The 21,536-nt window shown below is 33.6% G+C and overlaps 1 protein-coding gene across 1 annotated transcript in view; it reads left to right on the top strand.

Moving 5' to 3' along the window:
* The window catches only part of LOC149805035 (uncharacterized), a 42,881-nt gene extending 23,654 nt beyond the window's left edge, over window positions 1–19,227 (top strand). Inside the window, exons 6-8 of the mRNA XM_089946736.1 lie at window positions 4,728–4,826; window positions 6,444–6,554; window positions 9,498–19,227. Of these exons, the coding sequence (XP_089802862.1) occupies window positions 4,728–4,826; window positions 6,444–6,554; window positions 9,498–9,685 (398 nt within the window). The 3' untranslated portion in view covers window positions 9,686–19,227. The remainder of the gene's footprint in view (window positions 1–4,727; window positions 4,827–6,443; window positions 6,555–9,497) is intronic.
* The last annotated feature ends 2,309 nt before the right edge of the window (window positions 19,228–21,536 follow it).

Genomic DNA, 21,536 nt, shown 5'->3' with positions numbered 1-21,536 from the left:
AACTTTGAATACATGATGCCAATCCACTTGAATAAAACAGAAAACTTTGAACTTGTTTTAAAAAAGCACCAAACAGTATTCAACAAAATTCTACAGAAAAGAGTCTTGCATAAAGACCTTTTAACTGTACGCAAATGAGGCTGATTTGCCATTAAACATGATTGCTGGTACTATCAATTATCAATTATAAGTAACTTGTTTACTTGGATTTGAGTTCAGGACATTGGAGTTTTTTCCCCCTTGGAAAACCGTTTATGTTCAGCTCTAAAATCATTGCTATGTTCAGACAAAATTTGAGAGGAATCATTTATTTAAAATTTGTTCATTGGAATTGTGGAATTTTCATTAACATTTTGGACAAAGTCACTATTTTATGATTGTTGTGAATTCATTCAAGGATATTCTGGACATATTTGTGATACATCAGGATTGTTGGCACATCAGCTGATTCCAGGCTAGTGGTACATCAGCACATTCAGTACTAGAATTCATTCAGAACACACTACTTTTGGACTTGTGATAGAACATTTTAGGATTATCTGGGATTTAATTCACAATACTGTAAGTTCCTTTTAAATTTTCACTTTTTGTTCTCGCAAACTAAAAATGCTGGTTTTGCTTTTTTTCTATTACTTAGTTTAAGACCATCGAGTCATAACAACTAAAAATAAAAAATGACTTTAATGTTAACTTAAGAAATTTTAGTAGGTAAAGATTGCAATAAAATATCAATAAAACGGCAGTATTAAACACATCCAGTTGTCATTTGGTGTATTAAACATAAAATAGTGGTTCAATTATGGTTGGAAATAGTGAATGCCTACCCTATGAGCTAAACAAAACTGGCTTTCAGTAAAGACAAGTAGAGTTACTATTCTTAGTGTGGCATACATTAGGGTGATTCTTCATTCAGCAAATGTCACTGCTTACTTCAGCCATAATAATATCTTCTAATGTCACAGTACTTTTAGGACATTGGTTGTAAATAGAAGACTTGATAAATCTGGGTACTCATTTTGCCCTTGCCTTATACACCAGGATTTTGCTGTTTAAATAGTGATTTAATTAGTTAGTTAGATAGATACATGGATGGATAGATAGATGTATGGATGGATGGAGAGAGAGAGAGAAAGAGAAACAGAGAGAGAGAGAGAGAGAGAGACTAATAAGGAACAGCTGGTCTAAATTAAAAATAGTAGTTTATTCTTGCCACTTTGTTGTCAATAGACTAGATCATATCCACACTCATTAAGCCTTTTCACTGTTTTAGAATTGCGTTATGTACAAAGTAGATACAAGGGTAAAATAAACAGCAGATGTGACAGAATAAAAAAATAAATATTGCAAACTAAATTAAATAAAGACTTGTTCTCAAATTAGCAGAGATTAGTGACTTGTTAGTTATGTTTAAAGTTTATGGTGTGCTACTGAGGGTAACAGTTTGAGAAGATAATTGCTTTATTTGTTTGTCTAACGAAAACACTATATCCTTATTCAAAAGTAACATCTTTCAATCCTTTAATTTACCGATATCTATTGTATTTCACTTCCTGGTTTCAATATAATGAAATGGGTATATGTGATATGAAGTGTCTCTCAGTGAATGAAAGCAGGCAAGTTTTCAATTTGATGTTAAAATCTTACACTCTTGTAATATTCATTTCTTTTTCTTCAAGCTTATTCTCATTTTTTTGTGCATTTGTGTATTTCATAACTATCATATTTGTCTATTTTCTTGTTCATTCGTTCGTTCATTCATTTGTTCGTTCGTTAATTCATGCATTCATTCATATTCATTCATTCAATCATTCATTCGTTCATTCATTCATTCATTCATTCATTCATTACACATTCATTCTGTTCTCTGTTCATTTTATTTGTTTGTTCATTTAAAAAAAATTCATAGTAACCTTAAGGTTGACTGGTGAAATTGCAAATTGTATTAACAAGATTAATTAAAGTTAATATAAATAAGAAAAAAATGAATTGTCAATAAAACACTTAATGCATATAGTAATAATTAAATTTATTCTTTCATGGTTGTTGTTGTTGTTGTTGTTGTGGGGTTTAACGCTATTTTTCAGCACACGATACGCTATGCATGGCGGCCAGTATTAATGGTGGAGGAAGAACCCGGGAAAACCCCAGGAAGAACCACCGACCCACGAGAAGCTACTGGCAAGCTTTCTCACATACCCACATTGACTGAATCCTAGACTTGAAGCCACACAGACAGAGGTGAGATGGCAGTGATCTGTAAAGGAGAGCACTTTAGACCACTTGGCCACTCAGGGCCCCTTCTTTCATGGTAAAAGGATTGCTGAAAATTTGTATGGGGAAAAAATATGCACAAGAAATTGGAGACTCTAAGACTGTCTTTTTAAAAAGAAATATTGCATCCAGACCAACCATGTTATATTTGTCATTCAAAAAATGACATGGAAGTTTGTCTCAAAATCTGTGAGAAAAAGACAAGAACTTAAAAAAGGCCTTAAAATGGCATGACAAATTCATTCCTTTTATTTTAAAAGGCCTTAAAATGGCATGACAAATTCATTCCTTTTATCTTCTTTAAAGTGATTAGTACATGATTTATTGTTCTTTTTGTTGAGTTTTATTTATTTGTACTTTATGGTCACTTTACTGATGAAGACCAGTGTACTTTATGGTCATTTTACTGATGAAGACCAATGTACTTTATGGTCACTTTACTGATGAAGACCAGTGTGCTATATGGTCACTTTACTGATGATGACTGATGGGCTTGATGGTTACTTTACACATGAAGACTGGTGTACTGTATGGTTACTTTACTGATGATGACCGGTGTGCTTTATGGTTACTTTACTGATGAAGACCAGTATAGTTTATGGTCACTTTTCTGATGAAGACTAGTATGCTTTATGGTTACTTTACTGATGATGACCGGTGTGCTTTATGGTTACTTTACTGATGATGACCAGTGTGCTTTATGGTTACTTTACTGATGAAGACTGGTGTGCTTTATGGTTACTTTACTGATGATGACCGATGTGCTTTATGGTTACTTTACTGATGATGACTGGTGTGCTTTATGGTTGCTTTACTGATGATGACCGGTGTGCTTTGTGGTTACTTTATACATGAAGACTGGTGTGCTTTATGGTTACTTTACTGATGATGACCGGTGTGCTTTATGGTTGCTTTACTGATGATGACTGGTGTGCTTTATGGTTACTTTACACATGAAGACTGGTGTGCTTTATGGTTACTTTACTGATGATGACCAGTGTGCTTTATGGTTGCTTTGCTGATGATGACCGGTGTGCTTTATGGTTACTTTACTGATGATGACCGGTGTGCTTTATGGTTGCTTTGCCGATGATGACCAGTGTGCTTTATGGTTACTTTACACATGAAGACTTGTGTGCTTTATGGTTACTTTACTGATGATGACCAGTGTGCTTTATGGTTACTTTACTGATGATGACCAGTGTGCTTTATGGTTACTTTACACATGAAGACTGGTGTGCTTTATGGTTGCTTTACTGATGATGACCGGTGTGTTTTATGGTTACTTTACTGATGAAGACTGGTGTGCTTTATGGTTACTTTACTGATGATGACCGGTGTGCTTTATGGTTACTGATGATGACCAGTGTGCTTTATGGTTACTTTACTGATGATGACCATTGGATTTTATGGTCACTTTACTGATGATGACCGGTGTGCTTTATGGTTACTTTACTGATGATGACCGGTGTACTGTATGGTCACTTATGAGGACTGGTGGATTTTATGGTCACTTTACGGATGAAGACTGGTTTACATTATGGTCACTCTACTGATGAAGATTGGTGTAATTTATGGTCACTTTACATTTGAAGACTGGTGGATTTTATGGTCACTTTACTGATAAAGACCAGTGTACATTATGGTCACTTTACTGATGAAGAATGGTGTAATTTATGGTCACTTTACTGACAAAGACTGTTGAAGAGACTTTTTCTCAAAAATTGCTAAATAGAATTTCACCAAATTTGAGTGTGTGTATGGTGTATAATTTGGATTTTAATATAGCTTTTAACAACTTTTCATTCATATTGCTATGATGTCTGCTGTGTAACAGTTAAAGTGATGTCTAGCACTGGAGCATCATGCCACAGACATGTAGTATGATGTCCCACCCAGTCACATTATCCTGACACTAGGCTGACCAGTCCTAACACTAACCTCTTAATGCTGAGTGTCGAGTGAGGCAGCTGTTTGTACCATTTTTAATAGTTTTTGGTATGACAGATACAGATGCTTACACAAGCAGGATTGCATAGTATTACTCTTTGTTTTGAAGAGTCAGACTGGCGAAGGTTAATTAAGATAATACTTCTTAGAATGATAAATCATCCCCCAAACCTTTATTGGTATGGTGGTGGGTAAGATAGATTTTGTAACAATTAAATGTGCATGCATTTTCCCCATAATTCCTCATCAGTTAACCCAAATCAACAGCATACCAATATGGGATTGAACAGGGCACTTCCAAAACTGCTTTGATCTACTCCAGGTTTCCTCATTTGTAAAACTTGTTATTGGGATACCTTTAAAATTAAGTGTCAGCACACATGTGGCAAAGCTTCTTTGCTCAGGTTTGCTTTTGAGGACTAGATCTTCCTTCATATTTCAGAAAATATTTGAACTTAGCACACCAAGTATGGTCCCTTCATTCCTTTAACGTTTCATGATTTCAGTAAGAGTCCTGTTGGAGCGAATGGGAAAAACCCTTTTCTTTAGGTCTGGGGGAGAACCATTGATTTTATCTGAAGATCAGCGGGAAGAAAGAAAGAACGGTAACAAAAACCCTGTCCTAAATTTTCTAATAATATGCTCTTGTTTATCAGTTGTATCCAGCTGCCAGCAGCATAGACTCTGATCTGCTGTCACATGATATACAGACCAGGGTTGTACAATTTGTGGGACTGATCAGTAGAACAAGCAGCATAGACTCTGATCTGCTGTCACATTTTTTGATAGTAGTCAGGTCTGTGTTGTTTGCAGTTGGATCTGACCTATTTCTGAGCATTTGTAAGGGGTATTTGAAAAGTTCTTAATATTAGTTCTGAATGTTATAATTTTTTTTGTTTCTTTGAACCTATCAATTGTTTTTGTTGTTGTAGGGTTTAATGCCATTTTTCAGCACATGATAGGCTACACATGGCGGCCAGGATAAATGGTGGAGGAAGAACCCGGGAAAACCCGGGAAAGAAACACCAACCCACAAAAAGCTACTGGCAAGCTTTTTTATGTACCCATATTAGCCAAGCCTGAGACTCGAACTTGCACAGACAGAGGTGAGACGGCAGTGATCCATAATGGTGGGTGCTTTAGACCTATCAGCCACTCAGGGCCCCAGAACTGCCACTAAATTTAATGATAATAAATAAAATAACATTTTTAATATGACCTGCAGTTGCACATGCAGCACGCCAATATCAGATATATGCATGTGAAGTAACATAGGTAAATGGCAGTAACATAAAAGTGTCAGAGAAGAACAATTCCACTACTGATCAGAAAGCATACTGTACAGTCTGGGGTCCCTTAAGGTACTCTTATACTACTATCAAGGCTAACATGGATGAAGTTTACAGATATAATTCTTCTCTGTCATATTCTACAGTCTTTTAAGTAGTTTCATTATTTCGAAGATGGTCTTGAATCCATGAAATATGACCTACATTTTGGAAGACCATAGTCAGCAATTGGCAAGCATCTGTGAAGGGAATGATTGATGAAGATACTTCATGTGCAGTGGAAGATATTTCATTTATCATTGGAATTAATTTGTCAGCTGTTTTTAATGTATTAAAGAAGCATTTGAAGCCCAGAGGTATGTGCAGGATGGTTGTGTATTTATTGATGGCTGATTAAACACGTTGTGTATTTATTGATGGCTGATTAAACACAGACTCAGGTTGAAATCACCAAACAGTTACTCACCAAATATGAAAAGAGTGACCAGAAATGTTTGAATGAGATAATCACAGATAATCACAGGTGATTTACTTTATCAAACTTTACTAAAGAAAAATAATAAAGTTTGGATGAAAGAAAACAAGTAGAGACTACAAATTGCTTGACATAGTCACACTGTCAGGGGAGTTTTAGATACATTATCTTTTTATATGCAATAATTATGCTTATACCTCTCAGGGGGTTGGCATGTATGTGCAGAGGAAGCAATGTTATTTTGGGGACAGATTGAGAACTTACATGGCATTTTTTGGTTAAATTTATATTTCTGAATAGTATATTGACTGATAGTCTGGAATTCAAACATTTCAGCCATGTTGCCATAAAAAATAGATATTTTAGATGAAGATGTATTGTTTTTTTACAGTTTACAATTGAGATTTGAATTTTTATCCATCTTCATTTTTGATGCTTACTTTTAACATTTTCTTCAGCCCGCCTTGAACAGATTAAGATTACATCAGGAGTTGACTTCCAACTTTCAAGCAGAATTCCTACGCTCTCACATAAGGGGAATGTGGCACCAGTACAAGATGATATTAGAAGTTAGTAAATTTTGTTTAATTCTAGGTAGATCTCAAAGTATTCCACAGAGGAAACAGATTTAAAATTAAATCAGAATCCACAGAAGAGTGATAGTGACCCATAACAGCCTTATTCATGAAACACATGGCCTACCCATATTTCTTCAACTAAGCCCCAAAGGGTGAAACTAAGATTAGTTTCTCCATCTGCCTGTTGCTAACAATCATATCTCAAGGATTACAGTCTGTAAGTGTAGGGGTTTCATGGTTGCAATGGAGTTACTGATCGTAGCACCTGAAATTACCTCTCTTAGCTCCAATGCGCATGCCCACAAAAATTTTCAGTTCCAGATAGTTCACCTTTCTACACTTGGTTAGCGAACATAAAGTCAACAAAAGAAGGAATATTAGCTGTACTACAGATAATTATGGTTAAACCAATGAATCAATTATATATGTCAAACATCTTTTGTTAATACTAGGAGAATAATTATAGACATTAAATCAGATAATTAGATTCAATGTCCATACTTACATTATGTCAGATAATTATATATTTACTTTCCATACTTAAATGATATCAAATAATTAAATTAAATACACTGTCCATACCTGGTAATATAGATTCATTATCAATAATTTAAGATACATTTTTAGGAACATTTCACTTTGCTCTCCGATTTTAAACATTTATTGCACATTTTTGGCTATATAACTTTAACAAAAACAATCTCAACAATTTGCATTTTTCATAAGAGCATAGTTCGTTTATAACATGAGTTAAGAAAGTTATAACACGAAGTTTGATAAGAAAATTATAACACAAATACATTACATCAGCTGAATTGTAAAGCTGAATATTTTAAACCAGAAAAGTTTTTAAAAAAAATGGAACACAGCATTTTCATGTATTTAGAGGAACTTAACAAAGCAATAATTACATTAGCTATCATGAAGATAAAGGAGTATAATTAATGCAGATGGAATATTTATTCATATTTGGATGTAAATATCATACAGTATTCAGATTAAATAACAGGCCCAATGATGTTTTTTTTTTTTGTTGTTTCATTTTCTTTTTGCATTTTGAAACATCAAATATCGGACGGAAAATGCAATAACATTCAGCATGATTTTTCTTTGCTTATGCTGACACGTAATAATTCTCAAATTTGCTGGGGTCTTTAGACAACATTTCTGATTGTCACTAGCAAGTTCACCTAGAACAGCCTTCCTGAAATTAGTTTAATTCTGTTTAATTTTCCTTGCATCAAATATGTAAGACTTAAAGATCCAGTTATTTCACAGATTCCATCCTATTACTTTGGTTTGCCTTTTAAATCAATATTGATCCATGTGACCAGATGTAAAATTGCAAGCAGTATGATTTAAGAAAGAGACTGCTTGTAAGAATATGCTCTACAAGCCGTAATAAATGGATACTCACAAATATGAATATTTGTTGTCTTTATCTATCAGTCACTCTTTCTATCTTAGCATCATTTTACACATGTTTTTAACCAGAAATATGTTTATGTAATATAGTATGCGAACACACATTCATTCAAGGATATACATACCCATGCACCAGATGAAAGGAATGCACCAGATGAAAGGAGACAGACATACATACAGACAGACATGCAGATAGGTGAGAGCCACAAATGTCCTATACATGCATAGTGTGTCTAACATCGATATTTCTCCAAATTGTATACTCTAAAATTTCCAACCGTTCAAGGAAATAAAATTAAAATAATCATCAAGGAGACACGTTCGTGCGCCTGTCTGTTCAAGCATGGTTGACATTTTGCATTTTGAAAAAACTCGAGTTAGTTCATGAAAAATATAATGAACATTAATTGAAAAGCAACAGTCTAAATCAATAAATAAAGAACTTTAAGAAGTTAGAATTTTTTTCTCGTCATTCAACCTCTATTAACTGCTATGATTGAAGCTGTAAAAAATAAACACATTTTCATTATTCTTCAAGCGAGATAAATTGCAAGAACTTTTTATGCAGCGATACTTTCACACAATCAAATAATATAAACTAGTGCATAAGGTAGTAATGGAAAGATAATGAAGTTCTGAAATGGGCAGAGAATATTTATTTGAAAGCTGGGAGCAGCACAAGTTAGTGAAAAAAATAAAAAAAGGTTAAAACAAGTTATCAAATATTGATAGAATTTCTCTTTAAGATAGTGAGATATCGATCCTGCTTGCATAATGTGAGCGGTCTGTCACATTTTCTTGATCTACATCTGCCATCTTAATTGGTTGAACTATCCGGAAGTGAGTTGCACCGAGATGCCTTCTGGTGTTTTCAAGGGGAGATACTAAACGTGAAACCCCCTATCAGGTGACAGTACTTAACACATACACCTCTGCATTGATGTATATATCAATGGACATGATCACATACCATATATACTTGCATGTGATTCAGATCCAACTGGTAGATCCAGGTTTGCCATCACATTATGCACTAGCAGAGCTGGGTCTATGCAGTTTGTTAGGAGTGATCAGTAGAACAAATAATATAGACCCTGATCTGCTGACAACCAATGGCAGATCAGTGTCTATGTTCCTTGTAGTTAGACCTGACTTATTTAGAAAATATATTTTCTAGATCTGTTGGTCCCTGTCTGTGTTATTCCAAGGGAGCCAAAAAATGCAACTAGATGTATTAGCATGTTGGTGTCTGCAAAATTTTTGTTGAAGTTAAGAAGGGGTCCTCATATTCAAATGGATTTGGAGCTACTGTGGTAGATTTCTTAGTAAAGTATGAGCACATTATACATTTATGAACTTTGGTAAGTCATGAAGTTCATCAGCTTATGTAAGCAATTTTTATGGGCAGTGACATGTCCTAAATTTGCTTCCTCTATCATATGTATGTTTAGATTTAATAACTTCTTTTTTGAGTTAAATAACTGAATATCATTTTTATGACTGTTTCAGGACTGAATTCAGTGGAGATTGATCATGATTGTGCAATTTGTCTGGATAGATTGCGAGATTGTCTTCTGCAGCCATGTCACCACATGGTCACCTGCTATAACTGTGCATCTCTCCTTATCAATCGTCGAGATGGCTGCCCCATCTGTAGGCAAAACATTACTGAAATTATACGGGTCTACCATTCATAGTTCTTATAGCATTTTGCTTTTGTGCATAATTCTACTGAAAACCAAAAGCTTATCAACTGTCATGATATGTACTTGTTAAAGATACCATGTGTACTTTCATATAAGTTGAGGCAAGCCGCAAACAACAAATATTCTGATTTGCTGTAGCATAATGCTCCTGCAGAGTAGGGTCCATGTTGTTTGTTCTACTAATTACTCCTAACAAACTGCATCGACCCAGATCTGCTAAAGCATTATGTGATGACAGATCTGGGTCTTTGCAGTTTGCACTTGGGCTCAACTTATAAGCAAGTATATACCGAAAAACCAGGTTTGAAGATATATTCAAGACATGTTTTTCAGTCCACCTTGTTAGAGATGTTAAGGTAGGATGAAGATAACCAGGCATGTAACTGAACAATTAGGTGCCTATTCAGTGGTCTTTCGCCTCAGTAGTCAGAGAGAAACTGATAAAACTCTGTAAAATATTAAAAACTCTTGTCATGTCTTTGAAGCTCTAAGCTCAGGATCAAGAGGACATGCGGTCAAAGTATATTATAGATGTGACCTTGCATATAACAGAACACTCAATCCCCAATCATTTAACCCCATCAGGAATGTTAGAAATTTGATTGCAAATACTGCCCTCAAGTTAAAGTCATCAAAATTAGAAACCATACCGTACAGTATTTTGACAGATTTGAAACTCAGCATATAGACCAAAAAGTAAGAGACCAAATAAGAAAATTTGATAACAATAATGACTTTTTTTATCAATTAAGTTATTAAAAGTCAGAATTATATCATTTTGAGTCTTGAGTTCAATTAGTGTGTTCAGACTGTTTTATGATTATGGAGCCTGGTTAAGTTTATCCATATAAACTGGTAACAGTTCCAGGCGGAGAGGGGATTAATGGTTAGTCTGGTATGGATAGTTGTACCATCAGGTGGGAGTATTTCACTCCCATGTGCATCACACATTTTAATCTGGAATAAGACCCAGACTTTGATAAACAATGTACAGTTCATAATTTGACACTTTTTTAATATATTAATGAACATTTAACAGTTAAAAACCTGCTGAATATATGTTTATTGAGAATATGAATATCAGAGAATTATAGTATCATTGCTGGGTTTTTAAAAATTTAACTGCAGCAGCTTAAGAGAAATAAAATTTAGAAATTTGGTGGTAAAAAGGAAAATTAAGCCTATTTTATTATTTCTTGATCAACCATATTTAACATGGGATATGGTGCTTAACTCACCTGATAGATGACATGTTTTTGTAAATTAGAACAATCAAAAATATAACTTCAAGTTCAAATGAGAGTAAATACAAGTTAAAGTTGCTTTCTGAATTTATTGCAATGGTAGTTATTATAGTCACGACATACCTAATAAGAATGCCAATATTTTATATAAACAATGAAAGAGATATTGATTTCTTGATATATATTTATACCAGCTTCGCTAGCCATGGTTCCAATATGATAATCCTATCTACACCTTGGCAGGTAGAACAGATATTTTAGTGCTTTGTCCTGGTGACATCTATTCAGGGTTCCCATGTTACCAGGAAATCGAGGAAAAAGTCAGGGAAAAATGATAATTTTTTTTCTCAGCCATGAAAAGTCCTTGAATTTTGCAAACATTGACATAAGTTAGGAAAAACCCGGGAATTTTCCTCCACAATTTGATGCCCGAAATAATTATGCATTTGCGTTGTAACTGAACTGATCCTGAGTTAAATTTATCAAGTTCTAACCAGAATATTAGGAGGTTGCAGTATGGATGGTTTGGATGCTTGCCCTAAATATATTTGTTGAGACAATCCAAACGCTCAGAGGATTAGATTCATCTGATAGACTTTTTGTTTCATAGTTCAATATCCTTATCTTTTATTATATGGAAGGTAAGAAAACCAGTCTAGATTCACAAGAGGCCAACATGGTGGCATTAAAGCATAGCCGCTTTACGGATGGGCTAGCAAACTTAAACATTGTTAAATCAAGTTATACCTGCATGAAATCGATATGAATTTTTGTTTTCTTTCTCAGAAATAGCAACTATTAAAATCATTGTCTTTCATCTGCTGAAAGACGATAAAACTAATGTGTTGATGAAATTTGAGCTGGTACTAGTGATTTTGATTGCTAGTCGCATGAGCATACAGAATCTCACAACTGTCATTTTTCAAATATTATAGAAAAAAATATTGCATGAAAGTTGTATACTAGTTGTAATAAAAATACAAAAACGAAAGAGCACAAAATTCTCTATATTTTTCCGAGACCAACTTCCTGAATTTTGTTGTATCACGTGATGACCTAGCAAATTTAAAATATGCTATATTGACTTATACCTGCATGAAATCAATAGGAAAATTATCTATTTTCTCAAAAATAGTACATGTTGTTTTTGATTAAGTGCTTAAGAACAAAACTATCGGGTGATGTGTCTTATATTATAGGACTATATAATCGTTATGTCTTTAATCCATTGACAGACTAGTCAAAACTCGGCATAGATGAAACCTGACCCGGTAGGACAGGCACTTGATTCCAGGGTAAACTAATCGTGTGTACACTCACCAATTAACATGTTAATTGGTGAGTGTACACATGTTTAGTTTACCCCAGAATCAAGAGCCTGTGACTGGTACTCGCCATTTGCGTTAATAGTCATATGACTTCACAACTCTCACACAATGACATCGGAAGTCCAATTGTCACGTGATATCAACAACAAACATCTTTTTAATATCATTGTAAAAAATTTAAATTATTTTAAATGAAAGTCAGATACCTTTTGTAAAACCTAAAAGAACATATAATTCTCAACATATTTATTTTGAGAACAACTACAAGAAACTTGGCCAGTCTGATTCATCAAGCAGAATAGTCTGGTTCCCTGCTTCATATGCTCCCTGCATGAGTGAAAGGTATTTGTACAAACATGGACCAGCACTGGAAAATTGCTTATTTATTGGTCCATTCAAGTTGTGTGCTCCTGTTGTCTTGATCATGTAAGAACAGTGTTCAAATTTGAACCACTTAATTTTGATTGGATGCATACTTGCCACAACATCCAATAAAGTTCACACACCCAGAGTACAGAAATATCTGCTTGATACACCAAGGTTTAGATAGGGTTATCTTATCGGAACCTTTGCTATTGGAGGCATTAAAATATATATGTATCCGTTCTTTTTTTTTCTAGTGTAAATGAATCTTGTCATGTGAGACAGAATTGATGTAGTATTTTTTATAATATTTGTATTTTGCAGTTAATCATGACTGATTTTGCAATATTAAATATGGATGATGTTTTGTGTCTCAATGTCTAGATACATACTAGAAAAGGTGACATAGAAATAATGGACATCTGATCAAACATGTGCTTACCTTCTGTATGATTACATGTTTAGGCTCGAATAAACAGTAACAAAAGAAAGAGTGAAAACAGCAAGCTTTGAAAAATTTAACAAATAATTTATTTCCCTGGAAAACTCTGTAAAAATGAAAAAATAAGAACTTTACAGTTTTAGGAATCAAATCCAAAAATAATCCAAGAATAATCCACGAATTAAATTTTAGAAGTCCTAATAATTAAATGTTCTAATGAATTCAAATTCTAGTCCTGACGAAGATCCAAGATGGAAGGCGATGACATATGCTGTAGCTATTGTTGTGCTGTTGTGTCTACAGTTCTGTGTTATTCACTAACAATAATCTGGTGTTTGAATTTCCAAATAAAATTTAATGAAATGTCTTTGTCCGTGAATTCTGTATGAGCACTCATATATTTCCAGGAAAAAGAATGAATCCTTTTGAATCCAAATAATTTGAATAAACCTTAAAATGTAATTCCCAAACTGGTCACAAACAGATGAACACCTTGACATCAAGTGTTTTAAGCCCAAATTAAGAAAAATCTCTATAAATAAAGATTATACAGTACTTGAAATGCAAAACAGATTCCCGGATGAGGGTCAACTTTCCAGAATCTTCAAGCAGTACTTGCGTCTAAAAGCACATAGTCCCAGTATGACCTTGACAAAAACTGATCATTTTACTCCTAGAATAAGATAAAAGTAAAAAGTTATTTACTTCTTTCACTTATTTCTAAACCAAGGAACTAGGTCAGCTTTAGGTGTTTACAACTGAAGAGTCAAGGTCGAACTATTTTCTGAAAAATATCAATTTCTGGTAAACAAAATTTCCTTACATTACCTGAAATTAAAAAATAAAAAGATTTTTAAACTTACAAACAATTAAATTAAATCAGATATAAATTAAATCAAATATGCATAACAGTACATACCATAAATACTGATGTATAAGTAAGGTCCAAACACAAACAACATAGACCCTGATGTACTGTCACATAATGCTTTGTCTCTGTTGTTTGTTCTACTGATCACTCCCAATGATCTGCATGGACCCAGATCTGCTGGCACATTTTGTGATGAAAGAGCTAGACATATGAAGATTGCAATTGGTACTGACTATTACACAGTTACATATTGTACATATTTCATTGTTTGGTATTTGAACACTACTATACACCTGTTTTATAAACTGAAACCAAATTTGGTTTAAAGCTTTATACTAAAAGATCTTACTTCAAAAAGTATGATTAAATTTCATTAAAATTTGGTATATGTTGTAGTATTTGATAACATTGGAAAGGTTTTGACTTTGTCAATTGTTTCCCATGAAAATTTCAAAATTTGCCATGTTCAAAGTAAAATATACTAACAATTAGTGAGAACTTTGGAATCCTAGGAGCAGTCATTGATGAGTTCTTTTCTGAATAAAGTTTCTGAGACAAATGATATCAGTGAGATACAAATACTCCATCCCCCATCAGATGGAACAAAACCTGTATTTAGGCCTGATGTCTTTTCCAAGCAACCACAGTTAAAGCTGACAGCCTCAATAAGAAGGCAGAAACCATAGGGCAGTTACCATTTACTGTTCAGTCAAACTGTCTTAGACTTAAAGAAAAAGTTAAGGAATTAAAAAATCTGAAGAAAAACATTGAATGATATGTTAGAGTCCCTGAAGAAGTAAAATGTAGAAATTGTACATGGCATCAAATGTACAATGCAATGATTTGACAAAGTACTGACAAATAATGGCAATTGTTTTACTATCAGTTCAGTAAAAAAATGTTTGGAAGTTAATCAGTGCAAACATTTTCAAGTTTATGGAGGAAAAAATTCAATGGTAGTTTTAATTTTTAACCTTTGTAGAATGTACAATTTCAAAGTACAGTTTAATAAATTTTTGTTGAAGATTATTTTGTGCATGTTTTTTTAGCTCGAAATCAGCTTTGAATGTCACATTATTGATCTTTTTAATGTTTTTACTATTCTTTAAATCATTGAGATTAGTTAATATGCTATTTAATTGCTAGATTGTTAAATACATTAACATTCCAAATTACACACATGTGCCCCTACCCCTACTTTTTAAATTGTAGAATGAATATTGTTACCTGCTAGAGCCATATTTAGTTAATGAATGGGGGCAGGCAACAGACAGATGCCCCCACCCCAATTTGCAAAAAAATTAATAGTGTTGTTATATGTTTGTGTATCCCCCAAAGGTATGTATGTTTGTATATTTTATTATAGAATTTTGATCAAAAGTTTTCAAAATTTAGAATTTTTTATGGGGTATTTGTATCCCTAGTGTGAACTATAGGGTTGTTCATCCGACTCAGAGTTTTAGTCCCCATTGTCGGAGTTCCTTCCCCATTTTGCTTGGTGATCTTTGCCAGAGATCTCCTTAGTCTCGTGTATGCTATATATGTTTGCTATATTGTGTGTGTGTGCTATATATGTCTGTGTTGAGATGGCAGACATCAAAAAATATTCCCAGTTGTCTTATCATATAGTTATAGTTTTAGTTATTTGGAAATTATTTCCATATTATTAAGGTTTGTTTGGATTTTTAAATAGTTTGATTTAATTTACAGAGAAAGTTTGAATTTTGTCTAGAAAACGGTGTAATATATATAGTTTTAAAAAGAAACATCTTGTTTTAGATGAGTGATAATTGTGTGTTGTTTTCTCGCCATATCTTAAGTACTTCAGACTGAGAGGCTATATCTGAATAAGGATCCACATTTTTCTTTCTTTGTTAATGTTTCTCCTTTTGCAGAATATAGTCTTCTCCTTTATTTATGGAAAATTTATAACATTTCCAAAAGTATATTTTAATTTTTCTTCTTGTTATGGTGTTAGTCTCTACAGGTTAGTATGGGTAGGTCCTTATTTATTGTTATGGTGTTAGTCTGTACAGGTTAGTATGGATAGGTCCTTTTTTATTGTGAGTTTTTTTTACTGCCCTTGTTATTTGTTTTGTTTGTCCATTTCCACTGTTTGGGTTTTTCTGTTGCTCTTTCACAGGTCTGTTTACTTTGCGTAGCGCCTTGTGACATAGCCCTGTGACGTCTGTGCAACTTCACCCATATGATGCTTCTGTGTTACCCTTAATCAATGTTATTTAGTGGAGAGAGAGAAGGAAAAAAAATTATTATTCAGTTCTATGTTTGAGTTTAAATTTTTGATACTATGAGGAGAGAGTTGGGGGCTGGGTTCCAGCTCGCTTTTGCATTAGCCCTCGCAGGCGGTATTACCGAATATCCTCCCCCATCTCTCCCTCCATATCAAAGTTTCACCTTATATAACAAGTCCTTTAGACAAAAAAGTTTTTAATAGTATTCATTATTTGATAATTTTTATCACCTGGCCACAGGAAAACATTGTTGTTATTATATAATCATTTATTTTTAAAACCACTTTATTTTCATAATCCACATCTATATATAATATATTGTTCCTCTGATATTTGTTTTTTTATTACATATTTCCATAATCAGCAGTATCCTATTAGTTTTTGTTTTATCACATTGGGGAATCGTATGTAGTTTGGTAAAATTTGCTGTTTTGCATAAAGGGCATTTTGGTATTATCCTAATTATACGACGTTTAACAGCTTCTTTGCCTGTAAGCCAGGCATTATGTAGATATTTAAAAATAATGCTTTGTGTTTTTACAGATCTTATTTTCTCCCAGTTTTTCCAAGTTCTTGCCCAGTTAACCCCCAGTTGTCTTGTTCTACTCTACATCTTATTCTTTTAGTTACATCTTCTCTGATCCAGTCATAACTCTTTTTTTCTATCTATTTGCCATAACTCTGTCAAATCCCTATATTTTAAAAGTATAACTTTTAAAAATCTAAATTTATGTGGTACTTCAAGTTCTTTTAGTGATTTTATTGTTTCTGTATATCTCTGGTTGGCTTCTCATAGTGAAGCTGAACCAGTAGATATAAAGTGCCTCCCATGACGTAACAGGCTTAGGTTGCACTTTTTTTAACCTATTTATTATATTGGTTAATTTTAGTAGTAGGGGGCTTGGCAGGCCCATTTCCCCTCTACTTTTTGCTCTCTATAGACTCTCTTTTTTTATATAATGCATTTTATAGTTCCATATTTAGTTTATAATTTCATTATCAAGTTTGTTTAGAATTTTATTATCCATGTTGATAGATATAATTATGTAATTGATATTTGAATATAAATATGTTTTGGCCACTTGGGCCCGCTGCATGATGCATAGTGGTGTTAGGGCCCAGATTTTCGCATTTTCTCTTATTTTGTAGATTATATGTTTGCAGTTTTCTATAATTTCTTTTTTTTTTACAAAATACACCCCTAGAAATTTCACCTTGTCTCTCGGTAGGTGAGGAGGGAAACCCGGGTGGTTGCCTCTCCAGTTGCCTATTTTAAGAATTTCAGTCTTCTCGTGGTTTATTTTTGAACCTGATACTTTACCAAATTTTTTGAATTCTTCTTCTAGATGTTTATAAGAATTTCCCTCTCTTATAAAGTTTGTACAATCGTCAGCATGTTGGAGCATTTTAAATTCTTCTTTTAAATTTGGTATTTGTATGCCTTGTATTCATGGGTTGTTTCTTATCTTATGACTTAGAATTTCAAGTGCCATTACGTATAATAGCATTGATAGTGGGAACCCTTGCCTCACTGTTCTTTGTATATCAAATTCTTTCATGCATTTACCATTTACCTGAACACATGAGGTTATTCCAATGTATAGGATTTTGGTCCATTTTTGGAAGTTCAGTCCGAAGCCAAATTTTTTTTAGCACATTCTGTATATAGTTTTTTTCTAATCGATCGAAAGCTTTTTCCTGGTCGAAGAGTACCATTGCACCCTTCGTGCCTGTTTCATTTATGTAATCTATTGTTTTAATATTTAAAATGTTGCTTTGAATATCCTGCCCTTTTCCCCCACAAGTTTGATTTTCGTTAATTATTTTATTTATCCTACCCTTTATCCTATTTGTTAAAATCCTACTCAGGATTTTGTAATCCGTTGTCGCCAGTTTTTAATGTCATCCTTGTTGCCTTTCCCTTTGTAAATAATAATGATGATTCCTTCTGTCATGGATTTAGACATTTGTTTCTTATTTAATAATATATTATTGTATAGAGCATTCAAGATTGGCATTAGTTCACTGTGGAATTTTTGGGAGAATTCCACGGTGAGTTCATCTTTCCCTAGTGATTTTCTTTTTGTAAGTGTAGCATTGTTTCCTTTAATCTCTTCATCTGAGATGACATCGTCACACTGGTCTCTGTGTTCTGTTGATATCATCTCGCAGTCAACATTTTATTTAGATAATTTGTCGATTATATTTGGATCTATATTTTGTGTGGTGTATAACTCTTTGTAATATAAATAAATACTATTTAAAATTTCTTCTTTTGTCGTATGAGTTGCATTGTTTATTTTTATTTTATTTAGTAGTTTTTCACCCCCTTTCCTAAATTCTTCCCGTTTATATAAACTGTTTGCCTTTTTATAGATTTCTGTAAATTTTCCTGCCCTAATTATTCTGCCCTGATTTTCATCTTCTTCAATGATATTTATTTTATTTATTAGTTGCTTTGCTTTTTTTCTTCTTCATCTCTTGTCTTAAGATTAATTTAATTTCATTTTTATCTGTTTTTTTTTTGTTTTTCTACCCTCCTGTTCGAATATTCAATTGATTTTCATTTTATTATATCTTTTGTGCATCCAACTCATTTATTATTTTAAAGGTTTCTTCATTTTTTATTATGTCTAAATATTCTTGTTCATTTAGTATTTTGTTGTTCAATTTCCATTGTCCTAAGCCCCATTTACCTCTTTTTTTATTATTTTTAAGTCCAAAGTAACCATTTTGTGGTCTGATAGTTTCATGTCTGTGATAGCTGCATTTATATACCGGTAAGTTAAAGGATCATAATAATTACCATAAAACCTATCAAGTCTACTTGAATGTTCATGTTCATAGTCAAAAGTAAATTTTGAGTTTCTATGTTTGTTTATTAGATTTCTCATTTCTGTCCTATATATCTTATCACTTGTTGTTAGATCAGTTGTTCTGTTGATTTTGTCCCCATCCCAGTTAAAATCACCTCCCAAAATGAGGTTTTCCATTGAAAATTCTTGTAGATACTTAAATAAATTATCAATAAAATTTAATTTCTTGCTTCTATTTCCTGGCATATATACGTTTATTATGTGCCAGTTTTGTAATATTATGTGTAGTAGGTGTCCCTTAAAAAACACACCCTCATCAAACCTTTCCCAACTTGCTCCCTGTTTATTTTTTATAATTGTTGCCACCCCTCCCTTGTTTCATTATTTATAAAATCATTACATATAACTATTGCATTTAGTTTGTCCTCTGTTAAGTATTTGAGTTCCGGCATGATTCCATTAAGTGTTTCTTGTAACAAAATAACATCAAAGTTTGTTTCTTTGGTTATTTTGTCTGCTTTCGCTTCGTCTGTTCCACTACTATTAAGGGTAGTGATTCGGAAGTTTCTTCCTTCCAGTTTTTTGCTCCACTACTCCAGGTGCCGCATCACTTTTATTTGTAATATTCTTTTTGGTTAACGTATTATTCAAATTTATAATATAATATTTTCTTCAGTTGTTTCCGTTACTTGTTTCCATGTCCATGTCTGTTATGATATCTGTGTTCATGTCTTGGTCTTTTTCTGTCGCATCTGTTTCTTTTTTTCTTCTTGTTTTCTTTTGAAATGACTGTTGGCTTTACCGGTGGGATTATGGTTTGTAAGGTTAGATTTTGTCCATGGTCATCAAAGCTCAACTCCCCTTCAGGGGAGGAACTGTGAGATGACATCCCATGTTTTCTTTTTTCTGGGCCGGTGTTGAAGTCAGGTGTGATCTCCAGTAGATCTACTGATCATTCTCCAGCTTTTTTTCATTCTCTTGGTCATTTTCGTCCTTGTCCTCTATATGCATGATAAATATGTGTTGGAAACCAGTGTTTCTCCTGCGTATTCTGGAGGCTCTGGGAGACAAGTTTTCTTGGGAGTCACGAAATCTTTCCACTCCAAGTCTTTGCCAATTGTTGTATTGATTGTTGATGTTGTATTTTCATTCACCGATGGTGTATTTGTTACATTTCCTTTGCAATGAAGGGAATTCTTTCCAATTTCGATCTCATTTTGGATCTCTATATCTAGTTCTTTTGCCCTTTCCTCATCCATCTGATTATCATTTGTCACGGCTACATTTGTTTATGTCTTTTGTGCAACTGGGTTCTTGCAATCTCTAGGTGCATGACCCACCATTCTACATCTTGAGCACGGTCTTTCCTGCTGACAGCGTCTATATCATAACTTTACCAAGAACCCAAGCACATAGAAAGAAAAAGGTTGATATTTTTACTGCACCTTGCTTAGCCACCCTGATAATTCTGATTCTAGTTTTTATTTCCTGATAACCCCATACTCTTGCCATTTGTTGGCTCTGTATTTTAACTTGGAATTTGTGCAGTATTTTTTCCACAAGCACCTCTGTGTCTACTTTGAGGGGGAGCTTCGAGATCATGATATCTCTTGATTTGGGCTCTACCACTCTGGTGATGGGTGGTACATCAGACTCGTATGCCATTAACCCCTTCACTTCTATTTGGGTGGTATCTCGCAGGGGGGTAACAAAATCTTTCAGATATAATATGACTTTGTTTCGACCCCCATTTTGTATCCCCTCTATTTTCTCTATTGGGATTCCCTTTGCTTTGGGAGTTGTAATTATGTCAGACTGTCTGGTATGGTCATTTACTTCCTCAAAGTCTAACAGTTGACATCCTTGGGGGGGGGGTGGGATGCCACTAATACGTCTCTACCATCTCCCTTCTCTATTCTGACTTTGAAGTACTGTTCTAATCTTGCACCTCTGTATGTTTTCTTTGTACCTATATCCGTGTTGGCTGTTCAAGGATAGTTACAAAATCTGTGATTTAAAGGTTTCTACAGCTCATGCCACTGCGTAAACTATGTAAATTAACTAAGCAAAAATATTCTTTAGCAACGAGATCAGATTACTATAAAGTGTATCAAATAAAAACACAAGGAAGATTCAATTAATGACAGGGATTGTTAATATACCAAAAGACCAAAAGACTACAGTGGTGAACTCTCACTCAAACAGATTTAGCTCACTGGGCCTCACACCTCTACGTAAGACAATGTACTATTTGTATGCTTACAAAAGCATTAAGTCATTAATTTATCAAATTTAATTTATCAAAAGCATACTGAAACAAAAGATTTCAGACTGCAATAGATTACCTTTAATGTAAAGCAAGAAAATTCAAATAAATGAAAAAAGATCACAACAGTGATCTAAAATGAAAACTAAATGAAAAAAGGATCACAATGGTGATCTACAAACAAATATGTAAGTGAAAAATGAAAGGTGGAATGAAATGCAATTCTAGATTAACCTTTCTTCTTATTGTGAGCCCTTATG

The sequence above is a fragment of the Sinohyriopsis cumingii genome, chromosome 2, assembly GCF_028554795.1.
Source record: "Sinohyriopsis cumingii isolate HCF-2022 chromosome 2, ASM2855479v2, whole genome shotgun sequence".
In the NCBI taxonomy this organism is placed as follows: domain Eukaryota; kingdom Metazoa; phylum Mollusca; class Bivalvia; order Unionida; family Unionidae; genus Sinohyriopsis; species Sinohyriopsis cumingii.
Note: the sequence above shows the minus strand (reverse complement) of the source record. Positions and strands in the feature narration are given on the sequence as shown.